Source organism: Podarcis muralis, chromosome 5 (assembly GCF_964188315.1).
Source record: "Podarcis muralis chromosome 5, rPodMur119.hap1.1, whole genome shotgun sequence".
NCBI lineage: Eukaryota > Metazoa > Chordata > Lepidosauria > Squamata > Lacertidae > Podarcis > Podarcis muralis.
In genome coordinates, this window is record NC_135659.1 from 58,911,917 (window position 1) to 58,934,303 (window position 22,387).

At 42.7% G+C, this 22,387-nt stretch overlaps 1 protein-coding gene across 2 annotated transcripts; it reads left to right on the top strand.

The window, feature by feature from the left end:
• The first annotated feature begins 4,514 nt into the window (after window positions 1-4,514).
• On the top strand, window positions 4,515-17,870 carry LOC114599269 (acidic mammalian chitinase-like). 2 transcript variants are annotated; one of them, XM_028734169.2, is made up of 17 exons: window positions 4,515-4,565; window positions 4,869-5,034; window positions 5,891-6,015; window positions 6,147-6,270; window positions 6,371-6,553; window positions 7,576-7,692; window positions 8,141-8,273; window positions 9,160-9,312; window positions 10,502-10,706; window positions 11,342-11,398; window positions 12,072-12,237; window positions 12,391-12,515; window positions 13,307-13,430; window positions 14,433-14,615; window positions 15,417-15,533; window positions 16,581-16,716; window positions 17,520-17,870. In XM_028734169.2, the coding sequence occupies exons 2-17, from the start codon at window positions 4,879-4,881 to the stop codon at window positions 17,786-17,788; spliced, it is 2,373 nt and encodes a 790-aa protein (XP_028590002.2). In that variant the 5' UTR covers window positions 4,515-4,565; window positions 4,869-4,878; the 3' UTR covers window positions 17,789-17,870. The 2 variants fall into 2 exon arrangements, with proteins under 2 accessions (XP_028590002.2, XP_077785078.1); XM_077928952.1 differs by lacking the exon at window positions 4,515-4,565 and having other exon boundaries at window positions 4,688-5,034.
• Window positions 17,871-22,387: the final 4,517 nt, after the last annotated feature.

Here is a 22,387-nt window from a genome sequence, read left to right on the forward strand (position 1 = left end):
ACCGCTGACTGTTAAGTCCAGTCACAGACGACTCTGGGGTTGTGGCACTCATCTTGCTTTACTGGCTGAGGAAGCCAGCGTTTGACCGCAGACAGCTTCCAGGTCATGTGGCCAGCATGACTAAGCTGCTTCTGGCGAACCAGAACAGCACACGGAAATGCTGTTTACCTTCCCGCTGCAGCAGTACCTATTTATCTACTTGCACTTTGACGTGCTTTTGTACTGCTAGGTTGGCAGGAGCAGGGACCGAGCAACGGGGGCCCACCCTGTCACGGGGATTCAAACCGCCGACTTTCTGATTGGCAAGCCCTAGGCTCTCTGGCTTAGACCACAGCGCCACCCGCGTCCCTTGCTAGTCTTACTCAAAAGACAAGCTACGGTTTCTGAAGCTTGGAATAATTGCTCATGAATCCACTGATTCAAAGAAAAGTACTGTAATGAATTAATAGATCTGTAATATGGTGGCTGGTTCCAGCCAGAGAAGGGGATGGGGGGTTACTTTGCAATTCTGAAGTGTGTTGCAGAGGAAATGCTCAACAGCAAAGTGCCTGGTGAGAAAACGAGAGATTGGTTTGGAGTTTGGTGTCAGCAATATTCTGATGGCACCCAGCTCCAAATCTTGTTTTCATTCAGTCTGTGTCATACAGGTAAGTATGCTAGATACATGGCCATGGAGAGTGGATGTTGGCTGACTCAAGTTGACTAACAAATTATAGCGGAGACTAATAAAATGCTTCAGCAAACGTAAGGCTGCAGTCACATTTCCATTTAATGTACAGTGGTACCTCGCAAGACGAATGCCTCGCAAGACAAAAAACTCGCTAGATGAAAGGGTTTTTTGTTTTTTGAGCTGCTTCGCAAGACGATTTTCCCTATGGGCTTGCTTTGCAAGACGGAAACGTCTTGCAAGTTTGTTTCTTTTTTCTTAACACCGTTAATACAGTTGTGACTTTACTTCGAGGAGCAACTCATAGAATGCGGTGTGGTAGCCTTTTTTGAGGTTTTTAAAGACTTTGGTGATTTTTGAAGCTTTTCCAAAACTTTCCCGACACCGTGCTTCGCAAGACGAAAAAAAATCGCAAGACGACAAAACTCGCGGAACGAATTAATTTCGTCTTGCGAGGCACCACTGTACACTCACTGTTTCCAGCTCTGCTTTTTAGTCTATGTTCACAAGGCATTAACCAAAATGGGTATGTATTTTATACTTTGTTATACGGTACAACAGGATACATTGTTTCTCAAACCAGCTTCACACTGACTGGAGTTCTTCAGTCAAAGTGTGAACACCATGGCACAGAGGAAAAGACATTCTGTCAGTGCCCCCTGGCGTGTAGACAAGCAGGAACAAACGGAATCTGCAGGTGTGAGCAGCTGGGCAGGGTGCGAAACAGCTTTGAAAGGCACCAAAAAAACCCCCCCTTATCCAGTCCATGAGGGGATGTTGGTGGGAAGGGGGTGTGGACTGCATACATAAAACATCATCTGCAGAATACTTTGACCTGGTTGTGTTTTTCATAAAAAATGTAGCAAGCAAGGCAATTGGGCACTCAGTAAAAATACCCATATTACCACATTGTGAATCTAGATAGAAAAATAACACAGTATGGCTTAATCCCCACCAAGTCTGAATCCAAAGCATTAGGGGTTTCTTCATACTGACTTCATTATGATTAATTACTATTTTTTAAAAGTTCAGTAGACTTGTTTTGCTGTGATCCTACCTTCTCAAGAGTCCAGGTGTGCAGGTTCCACGGCGATAAGAAGGCCTTGCCCCCCTATAAAGTGCTGCTCAGAGCTTCACCTGGCGCTCCTTCATGTGAAAGCAAGATGGGGAAGGTGCTGCTGTGGGTCGGTGAGTCATTTATAATATTTTGTAGACTGCCTCTCTTAAGGTTTGTAAGGTGGGATTTCATTTCACAGACACCAAGAATGGTGCTTTGTTAAGCTACATAGCGCAATTTTCCCATTACTTTGGACTCTCTTCTCTGTTCTTTGTAGGTTTGGCTGTTTTGCTGCAGCTGCAAATCAGTAAGTACATATTCCATTCCTTAACTAGGCATGAGTAGTGTGTTTTTGTGTGTGCGCGCGCGCAGAAGATGAAATAAATAAATAAATAAATAAATAAATAAATAAATAAATCCCTGCCCATCTGGCTGGGTTTCCCCAGCCACTCTGGGAGGCTCCCAACAGAATATTAATAATAATTTTAAAAAGCGATAAAACATACTCTACCCAGCATGGTGCTGTCAATTGAATTTCGGACTTGAGAAGCTCAGGTTTACTTCCAGGTAGACATGTCTCATTACTTTAGAGTCATTTCAAAGGTAAAAAAGGGATAATTTATATGGTAAGCCATCAAGAATCCTGGGAATTCCATGTGAAAGAAATATTTACAAATAATCAGAACTGCTATTTAACTCAAATATACATATGCTCAAAGTCTTCTCCCTCACTGCACAGTTTATCATCTTGCTTCATGCAAAATTTGCCTGTGTGACGAAGATTTTTGGCAAAATGGTACAAATTAAAATAGCCACATCCCATCTTTCCCAAAGTTTGTCCCATAAGGGTTTTGTTTTTGCTTGCTACACAGTCCTTGCATGCTTACCTGGCATATAAATATATGGCTGGGAATGGGATTTTAATTAAAAAATGGGATGTAATGAGTATTTTAAACAGCTGCTTCATTGTTTTGTTTCTTCCGATCAGGCTCGGCATGCAAACTTGTATGCTATTTCACCAACTGGGCTCAGTATAGGCCAGAGCCAGCCAAATACTTCCCAAACAATGTGGACCCACAACTCTGCACCCACCTGATCTATGCTTTCGCTACGATGAATGAAAATAAGATTGCCCCTTATGAATGGAATGATGAAGACAGGCTCTTCCCAGAGTTTACTGCACTGAAACAAAAGTAAGCAGCAATGCAAAACCACAGAGCAACATTTCACATGTGGATGTCAGTTTAGGGTCACATAACTGTCAATTTACTGGTATGTGCCAGGGAGATAGGATTTTTTCTGAATAGTGTCCCTTCACATGATGCATTTCAGCTAATGTGGTGATGCCAGCTGTTTCAGTCTTCGCTTGCTGCTGTGCATTACAGCAGCTTTTGCTGTGCTGTCACTAGCTAATATTTAGGAACTTTGATTCCAACTGCAATATAAAATTTGCCGTGCACTGCAACTGATATATAATATTAGGCCCACAATCCCTGAACTCTGATTGCATCAGCTAGAGAATGGATGTGAATTCATACCCATTGGTGGAGGAATGGGGGGCGGGGGGCGGAGGGAGACCCCCCCCAGCACCATCGGGGAGGGGGGTACCATCGCGGTTCCACCCCAGACATGCGCCGCACCCCCCCACTGCACCGGGTAACCACGCCCCCAGGATGCACGCCACGCCCCTGTGATGCATGCCACACCCCCACAGGCAGCATGCCACGTCCCCGGGATGCACGCCACGCCCCCACGGACAACGTGTCATGCCCCTGTGATGTGCGCCAGCCACGCCCCCACCTGCTCTCCGCCCCCGGTACCGGAGCATGCAGCTTTGCCACTGTTCATACCAAAATGGTTCTTTGCACGCTAATACTAATATACTAACCGGTAGTTTGAAGAGTTTTACTGAAAGGCGTTAATGGTCCATGGCAGAGTGAATGGCCTGGCTGCTAGATCAGGTCAAAAGTATACATTCTGTCCTCACATTGACCAACCAGATGCCCATGGAAAGGACATGAGCACAATAGCATTCTCTCCACTTGTGTTCTCCATCAACTAGTATTTAGAGACATACTGCCACTGATCCTGGAGGCAGCAATGAAACACTGTGACTAGCCTTATTCACCATGAATTTAAAGGTCTCTGGGTTGGTGGCCATCACTGTATCTTGAAGTAGCAACTGTGTGAAGGAGGATTTCCTTTTGTCCATCTTGTGTCTCCCAACACTTAGATTCTTTGGTTCTAGTATTATGAGAAAAGACGAAAACAACCTCCCTGCCCTCTTTCTCCAATCTACGCAATAATTTTGCACACTCGGTTGTAGTGACTAGCACATGGAAGTTGGTTTGGGTTTAAATATCCACTCAGTCCATGTTACTTACCAACTGGTCTTGGGCAAATCCCCACATTTTAGCTTGACCAACACTGTTGTTAGTAGAATAAACTAGGATAATTCCATGTAAGCTGCTTTGGGATTCTTGTAAGAAAGGGAAGATACAAATGTGATAAAGAAATAAGCATTGGGTTGGATCCAACTTAAGTTAAACACGCTTAGGTCCTATTGAAATAAATGTGTGAAAAGTTAGTTGGTTTCAGTGGGGCCTAAATGCAACTCCTTTAGGTTAGATTCATCCGATTGATGCATGTGCCGCATAAACACATAATTGCACAGGGAATGGTGCTGTACTGTTGTGTATAATACTGTCTTGAGTGTATAAACCTATATCTTTAAAAATGTTTCTCTATTCACTTTAATATATTAATATATTCTGTGCCTTTTAGGAATTCCGAACTGGTTCAGCTGTTGGCTATCGGAGGGTGGAATTTCGGCACTCAGAAGTGAGAACGGCTTTTGTTTATTTACCTCTACACTGACAAAGAGTCAAATTATGAAGCAACCAGATGGTTAGAATCCACACTAAGCTCTAGCAGATGTTAGAAATTCTGAAACTTCACAGCAATAAAGGGAAATTAAGTAGTCTGTACGAAAAGGCAGGGCTAGAGCTAAGTATTAATTTATTTGCGAACATGTTCTTGTAAGTGTTCATACATTCTCTAAGGGAGGCATTTTTACCTTAAAGTAAGTTTTCCTTAATACCACAGTAAAAATGCAAAACTAAGAATGAGATCTGTTCCTTTTAGATTCACCACAATGGTCGCCACAGCTGCCAACCGAAAGACCTTCATTGATTCAGTGATAGCATATCTCCGCAAATTTAATTTTGATGGGATTGACTTGGACTTTGAATACCCGGGCTCTAGAGGCAGCCCCCCTGAGGATAAGCAACGGTTTACCATCCTGATTCAGGTGAGGTACCAGCCCAGCATTCTCTCACAGATCTAGTATACTTCCATAGCTAGCTTAGCCTACTGAAAGCTTTCAACAAACATAGAAATCTCATAAGTAGAATGGATGATAAATGCTGTTGAGTTGTTTCTGCCCCTAAATGGGCTATATACCAAGAACCTCAACTTATATACAAGGTTCCCCCTAAAATTGCTTATCCAACCCTGTCTTGGAAATAACAGAAACCCAGCATTTTTCAGGATTGTGTTAATCAGCATGTTGCTGATCTTTGCAGCTTAAAAACAGATTAATGTTTGGGATATATTGTTACCATTTTCAGAGCTAAAATGTTTTCCTCTCACTATCACAAAGGGGAAAAAATATTCATTAGAATCTGGCAATTGCTGAACATGTGAAGAGGAACTTAAAAGTCCTTTGCTGCTAAATGGCACAGATATAAAGTTAGATCAGTATGAGGCAGACCAGGTTATAAGCCTAGACTCTGGCCTTTCAGATGGATCTCTTGAGATGAAAGGACTAGCTTAGCTTTCTGACTTAGTTACTGAGAGAATCCCTGATAAATTGGTACTCTTGACTGAGATCTCTGATACCATTGTCAGTTTTAGAATGGTCATTTAACCTCATGGTCAGAAAGACAAATGACCTTCTAATAGGCATGTCTGACTCCACGTTTAGGGTGCCTAGGCACCCTACTGGTTGGGCACTGTCATTTTAATTTGCATCAGTGCCCCACATTGATGCAATGCATTGTAGGAAATTAAAATGACCACAGCTGCCTAGTTCCAGAAAAAAATGACACGTGTTTGCTCTTGCTCTGCTAATAGGTATTCACTAATAGTTCCTCCTCCCTCTTTAGGAAATGTTGGAGGCCTTTACAGCTGAGGCTGCCAGCACAGGTCGCCCCAGACTGCTAATCACAGCAGCTGTGTCTGCAGGGAAAGGAACCATTGACGCTGGGTATGAAATAGCCGCAATAGGAAAGTAAGTAAATGAAAACATGCATTTTCTTCATAATAGCCCCCTTTTCTGACTTTGGCTTCTCTTAGATAGTCTCCTAGTGCCCGTGTCAGAACATTGGCTGTTAACTCTGCTTCTTGTTCAACTTCCTCCAGGCTCCTGGATTTCATCAGCGTGATGACATATGACTTCCATGGCGGCTGGGACACCTTCACAGGCCACAACAGTCCATTGCATGTGGGATCCAAAGACCAGGGTGACTTAAAGTATTTCAACTGTGTAAGGAGATGGAGAATAGATTTGACCAACTCCCATAGAATAAGACAGATATTAAATCCCACAACCCCCTCCATATCATATACCTTTTTTTCCAAAACAGGAGTTTGCAATGAAATACTGGAGAGACAACGGTGTTCCAGCTAACAAGCTTCTCATGGGATTTCCCACCTATGGACGCACTTTCAGGCTTACTACCAGTGATACATCTGTGGGTGCTCCTGCCTCTGGGGCTGGCTCTTCTGGACCTTATACTAGAGAAGCTGGGTTCTGGGCCTACTATGAGGTAATGATTTGAGGAAACTTCAGGTTGTTTCTTCATTGAATGAGTATTAATGCCTGCCATCATCTCTACCATTTATACATCATTTTCATATAGTTTTCTTTCAAAAGAGAACAATCTGTAAATTTCAAATTTATTTTCCACAATTTCCCCCAGTCCTCAAATTGTATATTATGTCCTATATCCTATATCTTCACTGAATTAGTATTAATGCCTGCCATCAACTCCATGCACGAATGCATTCATTCTGGGTAAGTATTAGTGCATGTTCATGACAAAAGGCTGTAGCTCAGTGGCAGAGAATCTGCTTTGCCTGCAGAATGTCCCAGATTCAATCCCCGGCATTGCCATATAGAGCTACAGAAGGACACCCCTGTTTGTATTCCCGGAGCTGCCGCCGCCAATTGGTGCAGACGGTACTGAGCTAGATAGATGAATGGTGGGACTTAGAATAATAGAACTGTAGAGTTAGAATGGACCACAAGGGTTGTCTAGTCGAATCCCCTGGAATGCAGGAATCTCTTGCACAAAGTGGGGCTTGAACCCACGACCCCGAGCTTAAGAGTCTCATGCTCTGTCAACTGAGCTATCCCAGAAAGCAGCTTCCTGGGTTCTTATAAATGGGTGGCCAGCCCATTGGCCACTCCCTACACATTTGAAATGATTGCACAGGAATGACAGGTTCCCTAAAAACAATCCATAAACTGCCAAAATGGAAGGTTCATATTGCATGTGTAGAGAAGCCTATGCATCTTTGGGTACAAGCATAGGCTCCTATGCAAATTTATTATAATAGGAGGCTAATCAAATTGAATACCAATTGAGTACAATTACATTTAAAAGATACAAATAAATTCACAAAGGAGCCATCTTCTGCAAGTGACAGGCAGGAGCAGCTGCAGGTATGATCCTAAGCCTCTCAACCATGTGGTAATTTGTAAGCACAATGAGTGTCATTGTTTTCTTGACATGGCCATTCTACTTCTTCATTTTGTCCTCTTGCTAATATCATAACATTTTGGCAGATCTGCACATTCATAAGAGATGCCACGGTTAGTTGGATTGAAGACCAGAAGGTGCCATATGCCTACAAAGGGAACGAATGGGTTGGCTTTGACAATGCCAAGAGTTATGAGTTCAAAGTAAGAACCCTTTTTGCATACAGCTTTCCCCCTTACATTTGGTTTGTCACAGACATCCTTATCAGCATTGTGAACTTTGCGTATTCTGTCACGTTTTGTGCTATCACAATTTGCATGTTGTAATGCAAGTGACTTCTTCCATGCAAGGCTTCCCCTTCCAAAGATTCAGTGTGTGGGAAACCAAGGAGTTCCATGTACAAGCAGATACCATTTCTGTGTGTGCATTATTCCATATTGTTTCGTGAAATTGTAATGTTATATGCTGAAAACTGCCCCGAGTGGTCTTTTTAAGGGTGAGGCATGAATGTTTTAAAAAGCAACTAAATGAAATACAAGTCAGATGGTAATATGAATAGCACAAGAAGAGGCCCGATGCAACTGAAGCTTCTTCCTGATGTGAAAATGGCATCATGGGAAAGTTATGATGATGATGATGATTCTCTTGCAGGTCCAGTTTGTGAAGGATAATAAGTTTGGGGGTGCCATGGTATGGGCAATTGATTTGGACGACTTCAGTGGTGGATTCTGTGGTGAAGGAGCCTACCCATTAATAAACAAACTGAAGAGTCTCCTTGCAGGAGGTAAGGCATCTAAATGTAGCACTATCTTGCGCTCCACTGTGTGTGAAGCAGGATCCTCCACGGGCTCTCCAAATACAAAGTGGCCCTATTTACAACAGTGTGACATTCCTTCCTTGGGTGGGTATGTATGTATGTATGTATGTATGTATGTATGTATGGAGCCAGTAGGAAGAATGCCAGCAAATCTAATTCCCTAGCATGTAACAAAGGGACTTCAATGCAGAGTGTGAATGGATGACGTTCTCCCCCATGTCATTTGATTTGTACCTGGCTATGCTCAGTTGAGGCTCACTGAGGACAAGGTCAGAGACTTTCCTCGGTTGTCAGCTAATATGGCAACAAATTCCTACCTGGTACCAATTTGTAGGTCCTTAGTCTATACAAATTAAGTTTGCTATTGCCTTTCCTCTTGTGACCAAGTGCAGATTTTGTAGCTTCCAACATCAGGCCAGTTCAGAATAAGTAGAAATTTTGCTCATTGTTTTGTGACATTTTGGTTGTTCCAAGTATTGGTCAGTTGTGGATTTTGGTTTCGTTCTTATGGGACAACAAGCTACTTTGGTCTTTTTTAGCAATGGAAATGTAACCTATCACTTGCCCATCCAGTGATGTACACCAGTATGCCTGTTGACATGAACCTAGATCAGAGGTCTCAGGTGAATCTCAGAGTAATTATTTTTTAAAGATTAAATGCCATTTCCCATCAAAACAGGAGCTTAAATGTATTTCTCAAAAGCCAGTAGAGCAATAAGATATTACTAACAGCTTAAAATACTGAACAAATCCAGAATTGTCAAAATAGCAACATAAGTCAAAATACATATTACAGTAAATGCATTTGCGGTTTCCACATGCCTTTCTGAACATCTGCACTTCTTATTGATAGGCTGTGGTGATGTTCCAACTATTGATCCTCCCACCATACCTCCTGATGAAACTACTACTCTTCCTGATGACGTAACACCACCTCCTGAAGAAACCACTACTCAGGTTCCTGATGAAACAACTCCTAAGCCAAGTGAAAATCCTGATGAGGGTGGTGAGTTTGCTGTGGACAAAAGTTACAGTTAGCGGTATAAGAATATATAGGGATGGAGCAGCTCATGGGCTGGAACAATTTTTAAGCTGGCTTCTGGTGGCCTAGCAAGTGATTGTCAAGATGTGATAAAATATGTCCACAATTTTATTTGTGCATATGTGTGTGCGTGTGCGTGTGTGTGCACGTGTGTGTGAAACATGTATAAATGGAGAGACATAAACACTCAAAATGTATTTAATATGATATCTGTATTTTAATTGTCTAGGTGATGTTCTGGCATAATATTCTACCAACATTTGCCACTTTGAACACATTTGCACACTTTGGTTTCTGGCTCCACTCTCTGAAAGGTTGACCATAAGTAGGGAAAGGAAGGTTCTCTTTGCTTCTCATTTTTCCTATCTTAAATTCAGTTCCCTACATTTTGCAGCAATTTGCAATAAAAAAAAAAACACCTCATGAAAATTCACCAGCATTTTCATACAAATTTCTCCTAATAAATACATTTTTAATAGACAGTTCATAACACATTTTCGCAAGCCATTTCCCCTAATATAATGCATTTTTAACTAATTTATTTTTATTAATATCTTCATTTTTATGCATATCTTCATTTTTATAAATCTTTCCCCACATATATGCAGTTTTGTAAACATAGGGTTCCCCTATCTTGAATACTGCAGTCGGTAACAGTGTCCAGACAGAAATTTGAAAAAAAAATCAAATCCTCAGAAACAGTGATTTTGGCAAAAAAGCTCAACAACTTTGGGCAGAACTGAAAAAAGCTCAACACTGAAATATGGCAACCCTAGTAAACATCGCTTGATTGGAGAACTGCATCAAAAAACTTGGATAAATGCGAACTTTGAAGGATAGCTGTTTTGGGGTTCATGTATTATTTCAGAAACAATATTGGTTCCCCATCACTGAATTATAGGTTTAAATTGGAAATGGTAGGCTTGGGGAATGATATCTCAAAGTTGTGTGACAAACTAGCTCTGGGATTTTGTGCTGTAGTCCCCATTCCTTCTAGCCCCTGGTCTGTCTTTCGAGCTAGGAAAGATTGCATAATTTTTATGTCTGCTGCTTAAAAATCCTCCATCCAGACACACTCTTAGAGGATAATGACTGAATGAACTCTGAACATGACTTTGTGTCAACAATGGCACCATCTCCATTTTCTCACCAGGCCATTCCTGCAAAGTTGTGTGCTATTTCACCAATTGGGCTCAGTACCGCCCTGAACCAGCCAAGTACTTTCCAAACAACGTGGACCCACATCTTTGCACTCACCTCATGTATGCATTTGCAACTATGAACGACAATAAGATTGCCCCTTATGAGTGGAATGATGAGGACAGGCTCTTCCCAGAGTTCCAAGCACTAAAGCAGAGGTCAGCTTTTTCTTAGACACAACATTAAGATGTAACTGTGATGTGGGTAAAAGAGGTGCTTAACTTTTTGTAAGATGCTTCTGAGCTGTTCTAGAAGCTGATACAGAAGCTGTGGGTCCACCAGACATTTCTCTAGCATAAACTGATACAGTGGTACCTTGGGTTAAGAACTTAATTCGTTCTGGAGGTCCATTCTTAACCTGAAACTGTTCTTAACCTGAAGCACCACTTTGGCTAATGGGGCCTCCTGCTACCACCGTACGATTTCTGTTCTCATCCTGAAGCAAAGTTCTTAACCCGAGATAATATTTCTGGGTTGGTTCAAGTTACAGACCTGAAATGTCTGTAACCTGAAGAGTATGTAACCCAAGGTACCACTGTACAGATAATGCAGTTGTACCATCTGATCTGGTGATAATGATACATTGGTAGCAGTAGACCTCATAAAGAAAGAAATTGTTCCATAATCTAAACTTGACTTTATATAAGCATTAAGTAGAAATCAGCGGGAAATTTTGGCAGGCTGAAGATATAAATAGTGAGCAGCTTAGTTTTTACAAGAACAATATCTATAGCTTTTCTACATCAAATCTGTTTTCAGTTTTTGTTTAAATATATATATTTCCTTTTCACAGTAATCCTGCCTTGGTGACATTGCTGGCTATTGGAGGGTGGAACTTTGGTACACAGAAGTAAGTTTTCTCTATAACTTTTGAAATATGAGTGGTAATCAGCATACAACTGTTGAACATAATAGTGGTTGACAACTGACAGACTGTGAGTGGAATCAGACTCCCGTAAGGCAAGCAGTGCCATCTGGGATGCCCTCCCTCAAGATTCCAGGTCTGTTTGACTTCTCTGTACTTTTTGTAACAGGAGAGTAAGAGACTGAGAATGGCAAGTGCAAGGAGAAGGGAGAGCTATTCTCTGACGTGCCTAATTCAGTCACTTCCTTCTTAGATGTGCCCACAACTGTGTATACATCATACACTTAAAGCACATTTGAAACAAATTCTTTCCCTCAAAGAATTCTGGGCACTGTGGTTTACGTCTCATGGAGTGATAATTCCCAGCTGATAATGGAAGTATCTCAACTGCATAAAGCAAAGAAAGCAAGAAAACAAAGCTGAGGAACAGAAAAAAATAGTCTGTAAAGCAATGTGCAGTTGGATTGACTGACAGGGAAAAAACGAACAACAAACTGAAAAAACAAACAAAAGGAAAGATACTAGCAACAGATGCAAGAAAAACAGAGGTGCAGAACTGTACCTTGGTATATAGGATGAAGATTGGCTATACTCTTGCCTAGGAATGCTCTTTTAAGAAGGTGCTGCCAGACTCCGCTGTTGCTTTTGTTTTCCCCAGATTCACTACCATGGTTTCCACTGCAGCCAACCGCAAGACTTTCATAAACTCGGTTATAGCATACCTCCGCAAATTTGGCTTTGATGGGATTGATCTGGACTTCGAATATCCAGGTTCTAGGGGTAGCCCCCCTGAGGACAAGCATCGTTTCACTATCCTGATCCAGGTATGAGATCAGTAGGTTCAGCAACCCGGCTGGTCAGGCTTCGCAGTTGGGGAAGAAAGCTTTGCTGCTCAAAAGAGGTTTGTAGAGACCTTTAGAAATAGGACTGTGTCACTAAACAAAAGGCTGGGATAATAGTTCATTCTCTTCCTTTAGGAAATGGTAGCAGCTTTTGACAAAGAGGCCAAAGAGACTGGGAACAACAGGTTGTTGGTGACAGCAGCTGTCTCTGCTGGTAAACCGACCATTGATGCTGGATATGAAATTGCAGAAATAGGAAAGTAAGTGGAGAGGGGGAAAAAAGAGCTTTGTTAAATGCAATTATAGTAATGCTTAATTGATCAAGCCTGCTTGGAATTCCAGTCCTATGGCCTGTAAACCTTATCACTCGATGCTGAAGGAAGCTACATACAGAGGTGTACTCCCTTGCCAATTATTGCTTCACATGTTGCCAGAGCTGAGACTGCCAACTGGAAATGGGTACCAAAGGCCAAACGTCCTGTGAAACTTGTTGCATTGTTTGGCCTCACATGGCTGATTTTTTTAAGGCATACTGCCCCCCGCCCCTGCCAAATCAAGACCATGAAGTGAAGGCAGGTGGGAAGGTGTTTTTAACAGTTTGCCACCACCATAATCCCAATCACAATTGCCCTCCTTCATCCTTGATGTCAATGGGAGAGCTTTCCTTCCATTGTGAATAGCAAGTGCAGAAGGGGGGCTTTTTACAGTTAGAAGCATGGTCCCCTACCATGGTCTTCACTCTCAGTCCCCACCTCAGCAGCCTCTGGGCAAGGCCAGAAAAGAAATAAGCATCACATAGAGTTTGGCCTTGACTGAATTTTGACTTTCTTTTCACCCCACATTCTGACTGATGGTCTCTCAGACCCATGGTCCCTTGCAGGTGAGGTTGATAAGGTTCTGAATGCACCAGAAAAACGTTTTTATTGCAAAAATATGCTGATGTGAAAAGTTTATTTCACTCTGTGGTGGGTGCGGAACCTCCAATTAACAAAACCTACCTAGACTTGGTTGTTTGAATCAGCCTAATTCTAAACTGCACTTTTCATTTCAGACATCTGGATTTTATTAGTGTGATGACCTATGACTTCCATGGTGGCTGGGACACCTTTACAGGGCACAACAGCCCACTGTACGTTGGTTCAGCTGATATTGGAGACTTCAGATATTTCAACTGTGTAAGAATATAAAGCACGGTTTATTTTCTTTAGCGGGTTGCTTTGTGTTGTAACATGGAGTCCTTGGAGCACCCCACAATTGCCTAACTTTGACTCCCATAGGTTCAGGTCGGGTGTCACAAACATGAGACTTTAGCCAGGAGATAGAAGCAAAACAGTGGCCTGTAGGCCTGATCTTTATTGTTGCAACAAGACTTCCCACTACCACAAAGACGAAGCAGCCAGAAGCCCCGAACAATAGTTACACCAGTATTTTAAAGTTTCCCAAAGTTTCCCATAATACACCTCAGGATGCATCATCAAGACATCATGGATATGTCACAGAAAAGGTGTGGTCTTTGGTAGATCGTGAGATCCAGTCATGCCCATGTCACTCATATATAGTCTTTCACACTTACTCCATCACAGTACAAAGGAAAGTATTTACAGTTCCCTGGTTGCCAAGTCAAGTCAAATACACCCCTTTGTCTTGTCTGGGCTTCATCCCACTATGGGGTGGGTAGGCATTGTGATTGAGATGGTTATCTGTCTGGCACTCTTGGGGCAAGATATCACCGGTCATGACTCCTTGGGAAGGCCCTGGAAACATGACTATACATCTCTTGGGGATTACGGTTGGCTCATACACCCCTCCCCTTATACCTCACTTTCCTGGGTCCTAAATGCCATTGGAACTGAGAAGATTGATACGAGTGATTTCTTATGAATTTCTAAAGTCTTCCCATTGAACCAGTATGTAGATACATTTATCAAGTGAATTGCTACATTTAGTACTGACTCTTCCCCTGTTTTCCTTTGTTGGAGACCTGGGGCTCAGCGGCGAGTCGCAGGCTCCTGCAAATTGAGCTGAGCTTCCCTTGCAGATGCAATGCCTTTGTAGATTGTAGATGTTGTAGATGTTGCTGTGTGGGGCAGGGAGGTCTCTCACCCCCATTCCAATTTCCCGGTAACAGTGTTGGTAAACAACGATTGTGAGGTTAATTCACAGTGTCATATTTGCAGGAGTTTGCCATGAAATACTGGAGAGACAATGGTGTTCCTGCTGGGAAGCTTATGATGGGATTTCCCACCTATGGACGTACCTTTAGGCTTACTACCAGTGATACATCAGTGGGCGCTCCTGCTTCTGGGGCTGGCTCTTCTGGACCATACACCCGTGAGGCTGGTTTCTGGGCTTACTATGAGGTAAGATGCTGGAGAAGTCCTAGGGCAGGATGCCTTTTAGGTTACAGTCCTATGTATGCTTACCTGGCTGAGAATAAGTCCTATTGAATTCAGTGGAGCATGCTTCTGAATATAGAATTGCACTCTAATACAGTTACAATCTTATGCCCGCTTACTAAGAATTAAGCTGCATCATAACTATACTTTAGGACTGCACTGCACATGGTTTGCTGCCATTCTCATGTTTTTTTTCCAGAATATATAAACCAAATGAGCCAAAATTATTTTATATACAAGTGCCTTCAAAATCTTGAACCTAACACACTGGAATATTTTGACAATATTACGCTACAAGTTTGGCCCAAAATAAATATCATGCTGTCTTTCTACTTGCCTTCTGGATTTGGATAAATTACAATTTTTCTTAGCAGCTGTTATTATGGTTGTGTGAGGTTATTTGCTGAATTTCTAATATTTTGGTATCTGCATATATCAGAGTAGTTTTACCCACACAACAAATCTGTAGGGGAATTCAAACCTCCACTGTTACAACAGCTGCTTAGTCTGCAAAGCAGCTTTTATGGTGCAGTCATATTGTTCCTGTAAGGGCATTTTAGGAGCTCTAGGATGCATCTCCAAAAGTCAACAGGGATGTCTGCTGTGTTCCTCTCTTAACTGGGACAGAAAGTTCTGTTTCTGTGGTTTCCATGAATTAGATCATTTAAAACCAAATAACTTCTCTGTTGTGACGTTAATTTCATGTTCCACCAGATTAATCTGATTCAAATCCATTAATCTATTAATACTGTACTGTGCTTGCAGATCTGTACCTTTATAAGGGATGCTACAGTTAATTGGATTGAAGACCAGTGTGTTCCCTATGCGTACAAAGGTTCTGAGTGGGTTGGATTTGACAACAAAAAAAGCTATGGATGCAAAGTAAGGCTGCCTTTGTTGACTATGACCTTTTATTTTATGCCTTCTTATTACCCACAGTGCTGTAGTGAATGCCTGTGTTGCATAATTTGAACACACGAGTTGCCATTTCTCATTTACAGATCTAAGTGACCTTTAGATGTTGTCCCAGCCATTTAGGAGCTGGAAGATGTTTTCTCAACTATTTGTTTATTCAGAGTGTTGAATTGATAATGATTTATTTATATCATACACAGAAATAGACAATAAAACCATAACATAAAATGACTCAACCACATGGGCAGGGTTTTATTGCATGTGTCTTTCCCATGGAATCTACATTGTGCTGTGGGTGCTGATTGCCTAGAAAAACATTTATACCCCCATATGGTTGGGTCCTTTAAATGTTCTCGCAGCCGTGGGGAAAGGAAGCTGTTTACACATGACTGGCAGAATGTTTAGAGGGCATCAGCAGTGAAGAATGGAGTTGCATATTGCAGACCAGGAATAGCCATTGTGGGTTGGACTCCCATCAACCAGTATGGCACGTGGCCAGGGATTATGGGAATTCATCCATTTACAGCCCTGTGATACCACTTTAAACATTTATGGCTTCTCCCAAGGAATTCTGGGAACTGTAGTATGTTAAGGGCATGGAGGGTTGTTAGGAGACCCCTGTTCCAGTCACAGAATTACAATTCCCAAAGTTCCCCGTGAAGAGAGATTGGAGCTCTGGGAGGGGAAGAGGGGTCTCCAAACAATGCTCAGTACCCTTAATAAACTACAGCTCCCAGAATTATTTGTGGGAAGCCATGTCTATTTAAAGGGGTATCATAGCGCTTTAAAGGTGCAGTGTGAATGTGGCCTTGGTTGGCTACGTAGACCAACCCACAAACATTCAGGATACAAACATCAAGACTAGATTAATGGTGGATGTAATTTTGCCAAGTAGCCTGTTTGGTAGTTTTCCTGGTGTCATACTGGTGTTGAATGAGTGGGTTTTTCTCAACAATTTTCACTGCTTGCTTGGGAGCAGAGCTTGTCATAAAGCATTATCCTTTTTGTTTATAGACCCAGTTTGTGAAGGAAAACAAATTTGGTGGTGGCATGGTGTGGGCTATTGACCTGGATGACTTCAGTGGCTCATTCTGTGGTGAAGGACCTTACCCTCTCATAAATGAGCTGAAGAACCTACTTGCAGGCAAAGGTAAGATGGTACCAAAGGATCATTGGAGGTGGGGGAGTTATCAAAAGCCAAACAGTTGTTTAGATTCCACACCTGACTCTTTGCAGCTATGTTTTAGTAATGGGAAAGATGCACATTCATTGTCCAAACCGCCCAGTGGCAAATGTTTTGGAACCAGCACATGGTGTTTAAAAGCTCATCTCGCCACATGATGTCTTAGTGTGTGCTATTTAAATGAAGAAAGAAGCAGATGAACTTTTTGCAGTGCATGCATTCCTTAAAAGTCAACTGTGTTGACTTTCACCAGGTTGTATGGGGAAAAAAGGCACAGTCACTTCATGTGGCATTTGTTTCTATGGACCATCACACCAAATCCTACACAACATAGCACTTCATTTTGAGGAAGATGGCTTTTCCATTTCTAGTTTAGTTTTAAAGTACCAAGCTAGCCGAGTGAGAAGCTCCTTTTAGAGCATGCATTATTTTGAATGCCCAGTTGCTGCTGCATGGCTTAAAACATTATTTAGCAAAATGAATCTCATTGTATACAGAGTTTCTGAATTCTATTAGAAAATAATTTATACAGGATAATAAGCTTTGCCTCCATGATATTTTATACAAACATATTATATAATGCTCTGACACCCAGTCACATGCATTATGTGAGAGTAACGATGTTTCCCATTATGGAAAGTGCAGCTCACTACTATTCCTCCTTCCTAAAGGAGGTGGTTTTTATACTCATGGACTATAATGGTTCTAGGAAGAAGTTATTGGTGGATGAAAGCAAATGTCTGATTCCTGATTTTGCATGTTTCTTTCAGTTTGTGGTGACCCAGGAAGCACCATAATACCATCAACCACTCCTGAACCTATTACTACTCCGGGGCCTACAACCACACCTGATCCAGATGCTCCCACCACTCCTCCTGGAACAGAATTTTGTGCAAACAAAGCTGATGGCATGTATGTTAATCCAGATGATCCCAATAAATTCTACATTTGTGCTGGAACTGCAACATTCCCCATGTCTTGTGCAGCTGGCCTGGTCTTTGATGAAAGTTGTAAGTGTTGCAACTGGCCATTGAATTAAGGACTCTCAGATGCAAGGTGCTAACAGCAACCACCTCTTCTTACAATGCCTGTAGCACCTCCCTTTCCCTTCATATGGAGCAATAAAAATTATTCATGGATCTCGGTGCTTTGATGTTTCATTTATTCTTTTGGGAGGCAGTGGAAGGAAACTGGCCAATTTTGCCCAGTTTTAGGTGCACCAACATAACTATTGTATACGGAGAGAAATTCAGTGCAAACATTTCACAACACTTGAAACTGTGTGTGTGTGTTTGACTGGCACACTTTTTCTGCATGTGAATGGTTTCTGGCCACCAAGAACATCCACCTTCACATTAGATCCCTGAATAATACTTTTTTCAGACCATCTTTTAACGAGAGGAATTGGGTGGAAGGATGTAAGTTAGAACTTTGGAGAGCTGGCAGCAAAAGTATTTATTTTACAAGGTATTTATTAGGAATATTTCTAAACTGCCCTTCATCCAGGGATTCTCAGGCATTGTACAATACTTCATCGTCAGACATGGATGTTACTATTTGCCTAATTTATCCCCTCCCACAAGGGATCCTCAGATCCCCAACGCAGGCCCTTCCCTCAGGTACTGACAGGTGGACTCCACAGAGACACAAGAACCCTTTGCATCCTAGGGGTTCCTTCTGTGTGCAGAAGCTACCTATCCTTTACCTTGTTTCCAGCTCTCCAATGACCTTGGTCATCTTTGCTTTCCCTTTAATCCTTTGTGCCTGAGTCCCTGCTGAAGGAGAGGCTATAGCTTGCTCTGCCTTTACACCTCCTGACCAGGCTTCCTTTCCTGGAGGACCTCTCTCTTTTCTTCTGCCCAGCCATTCCCAATGGTGGTGCTGTGCTCCCAAATGCCCAATGGTAACCTTTTTGTGGGGTCATAGTGAGTACAGGAGTGTGCTGCCATTGCATGTCAAGGCCCCGAGCTCCCCACCCCCCATTCCTGGATAATAACTCACATGGACACCAAAATTTGGGTTAATGGGCTAAATAAGGCCACAACTTTATTGGTTACAGATGTGAGTGGCATTGGCTTAGGCACTGGACTAGAACCAACTATATCTGACTCCTGCCTGCAATGCAGGTAGTCTAGAAAGGGTCAACCACCAATAGGGGGAGCCCTGTTGATGTACATCAACTGTGAGCTCCCCCAGGGTCCCCGATGGGGTTGTGGCATGGCCCTAGCCCATACACAGGCTTCGGACAAGATCCACACCCCCGGATCCCTTTAACGTAAGACCCTTAAAGAGGAGAGGCAGGTGAAGGCCACAATCTCCCCTCCCATAAACCAAGTTTTTCCAATGCCTAACCACCAAACCTTATAAAGGTGTGACAATTGCTACAAGGCAGGCAAAAACTACATGGCTGGTGCCAATTTGCCAAGTGGGAAAATTCCTACCTGGTCTCAACAGGTGACTAACCGTGGTCTATAGCAAGGCCAAGATGGCAAATGCATGGAAATAGGGCAGGAGGGTGGGAGATCCAAAGCCCGAGTAGGCAAGAACGAGAGCCCCCCGGCTGCATGGCTGTTTCAGTAGCCCAAGCCACACCCCCTGACTGGATTGGTTGGTCAGGGGCCGTGACGCGGCCAGGGACGCCCTGTAATGCAGGCGGCATCGCCACGCCCTCCCCCGCTGTGCATAGGTAGAGCGTGAGGCCCGACTGCAACCCCTCCCCTCCACCATGACTCCTAGGTCAAAGCAAGACTCTGTGGAGACCACAACACAGCTGTCTCCTCACATTCATGTACAGCTAGGGAGGGAGGAGAATTTAAAGTGAATGAAGTCCATACATGATTCAATTCATTTATGTTATTTTCACTAATTTATGCATTTTGTGCATACTTTCCCTAATCTGTGCACTTCTGTACACTTTTTTTGGGTGGAAGTCCTGTATTGCAAAAATCAGAGCAGTGTGAATATCAAAGGAGGTTTTGAATCACAGATTCTTTTGGGAAATGCAGATCAGGTCTGTTCTCGTTAAACTGTGAGATGGACTGAATCCCTAGAGGTGGATTTAAGGGAGTGCGACTGGTTTGGTTGCACTGGGTGCAGAGAGGGGGTGCTGCGGGGGGGCACAATTATAATGTTAAATGGAAGGCAAGGGGGGACGGACATCAAATATTGGCATTGCACAAGGCGCAGCACAGCAACCACTGTTCTCCCCCCATCCCTAGCTACAGCAAGATTTTTTGCTCCTCTTCCCCAGCACCCCTGAAAGCCTGTATGCCAAAATTGCCATGCCAGCACTTTTTGTGTGTTGTTTATTTCTGGTCAGAGCCAGAATATATGGCTCTGGTTGTCAGTCTGCAACTCAGAGAATGTATGTGGGCCTTTCATAGTTATGTAACTCAAGGGAGGGGGTGCAACTGTGGATACCCCTGCTTCCTCTAGCAGGCTGGAAAGAGAGTGGCTAAAGGGGTGGGGTGGGGGACAGAAGAGGAGCCCAGTTAGAGCTGCAAATTTTCATGGCTGTTGAGCTGTCAAAGGGTCGTGCATTCTCTACTCCGGTTGCTGGACAACCCTATTAGGACTCTGGGGCTTGCAGCTTTTGCCTGAATTTGCCCTCTTGGCTAGCAGACGGTCTGCTGGCTGCCAACACAAGTGAGAGAAACCTCATGAATTGGCTGAGGGTCTCAAAGGCGTTCCAGTTGCTATGCAAAGCTGTTTCTAATAAATGATGCTGGGGCTACAAGACCTTCTTCTCACCAGCAGAAATGAAGTATGAATGTGGAAACCAGAGGAATGGTCTGTGATGACATTACAACGTGTGAGATCTTTCACTGCTTGTTACTAGCAAGGAGAGATGCAAAACTGCTGGTTTCAGCAACAGCAGCTAAGTATCCCCCATAACACCCAGCCCTGCCCAGAGATTCCTTTTTGCATTTTGCCCATGAATTATGCATTTGCTGATGGGGATGCAATTATGAAAAAGAGTCTTAAAAATGGAACAAATTCCTCAGGACACTATATGCATTCAGTTCTTTTAAGTCTACTTAACACAATTTCAAACTTAAATCATTTTCAAACTTTCATGTAGTGGCATCCTTTTAAACTTTGGGGTCTTGTACCACTATCCCTTCCTTCTCACATGTCAAAGTTAATTCATTGTAATGGTCTTATAGCCCAAATGCATCAACATAGATCAGGCCTGCACAACTTGTCATTTGCAAAACCAAGCATAGTCTATTGTCTTACTGCATTTCTTGGCAATAGAATTTTATGGCAGAATGCCTAATACAAGACTCAGCTATACAACTGTAGATAAAACATGTTAAGTGTGTTTTAAGTGCAATATACAATGTGACACTAGATGGTGATGATGAGCTTTAAGGAAAATTCAATGTATTTTTAAAAAGAATTTTCGGAACAGTTTTCTATGTAGATTCCACCACAGTTGCTAATGAGTTAAAGTAGTTTTGCAGTCCTTAGACTAATAAGAACATAAGAAGCTGTATTGCACATTACCAAGTCACAGCATCAGTCTTTCTAGCCTAGCACATTATTATTCATATGGACAGGCAGTTCTCCAGGGTTTCAGGCAAGGGTCTTTCCCAGGCCCAGTTGGAGATGTCAGGGACTGAACCTGGAGCTTTTATATCCGCTACTTTCAGGCATAGCAGTAACCAATGCTGAATGATCACATCAAGGACCAGTCCTGTAGCTAAGATGGGGCAAATTGGTGCACAGTCATAGTCTCCCCCACCCTGAGCTGTGCTTTGTCCCCCCTCTGGATTCTTAAAAATTGTCTTTTAAATATGTGACATGACAGGCAAAGACAGCCTCCATTTAAAGAATGACAACTTGTTTTAAGAAGAGGAGAAATTTAAGAATAGACGCCTCTGACGTATTCAGCGAATAAGGCAGGGTGAGCACACCGCAAAAGCCTCATTTGGAAGAGCCACCACAAAGTCTGCTCACTCAAGATTTTCCCTGACTAAGGGTGGATTTTCCATTATCACAATCACCCTATAATTACTTAAGTGATCTTGGGTGTGTGGGGAGGGGATGGAGGGTGGGGAAGCCTGCATTGTCACAGCAAAAATCGCAGATAACAGTGGCTCTCAAAGTGAACCCTTCACAGTGGGATCAGGTGTTAAACAGGGTTGTTTGCCCCAACTCTATTTATTATTTTCATTGCAATGATCCTACACTTTGTCGAAGGGAAACTCCCCACTGGAGTAGAAATCATATATCGAACAGATGGAAAGCTCTTCAATCTGAGCAGGCTGAAAGCAAAGAGTAAGGTTACCGTAACTTCTGTCATAGGGCTTCAGTATGCTGATGACAATGTAGTGTGTGCATGCTCAGAGGATGACCTCCAAACCTTCCTAAATATCTTTGCAGAAGCTTACGAAATGCTTGGCCTATTGCTCAACATCCAAAAAACCAAAGTGCTGCACCACAAGTACAAAATAACCCCTCTGCAGAGCCACAAATCCACCTCAATGGTGTAACATTAGAAAATGTTGATCACTTCTCCTACCTGGGCAGTTATCTTTCCACAAGGGCCGACATTGATGCCGAAATCCAGCATCACCTGAGCTCTGTGAGTGCGGCTTTCTCCCAATTGAAGTGCAGAGTGTTTGAGGACTGG

Bases quoted from the DNA above. Each gene is read 5' to 3' on its own strand.
- LOC114599269 (XM_077928952.1), top strand. From the start codon at position 4,849: ATGAGATCTGTTCCTTTTAGATTCACCACAATGGTCGCCACAGCTGCC. The intron at 6,271-6,370 runs GTAAGGAGATGG...TTTCCAAAACAG, and splicing joins ACTTAAAGTATTTCAACTGT to GAGTTTGCAATGAAATACTG. The intron at 9,313-10,501 runs GTGAGTTTGCTG...TTTTCTCACCAG, and splicing joins TGAAAATCCTGATGAGGGTG to GCCATTCCTGCAAAGTTGTG.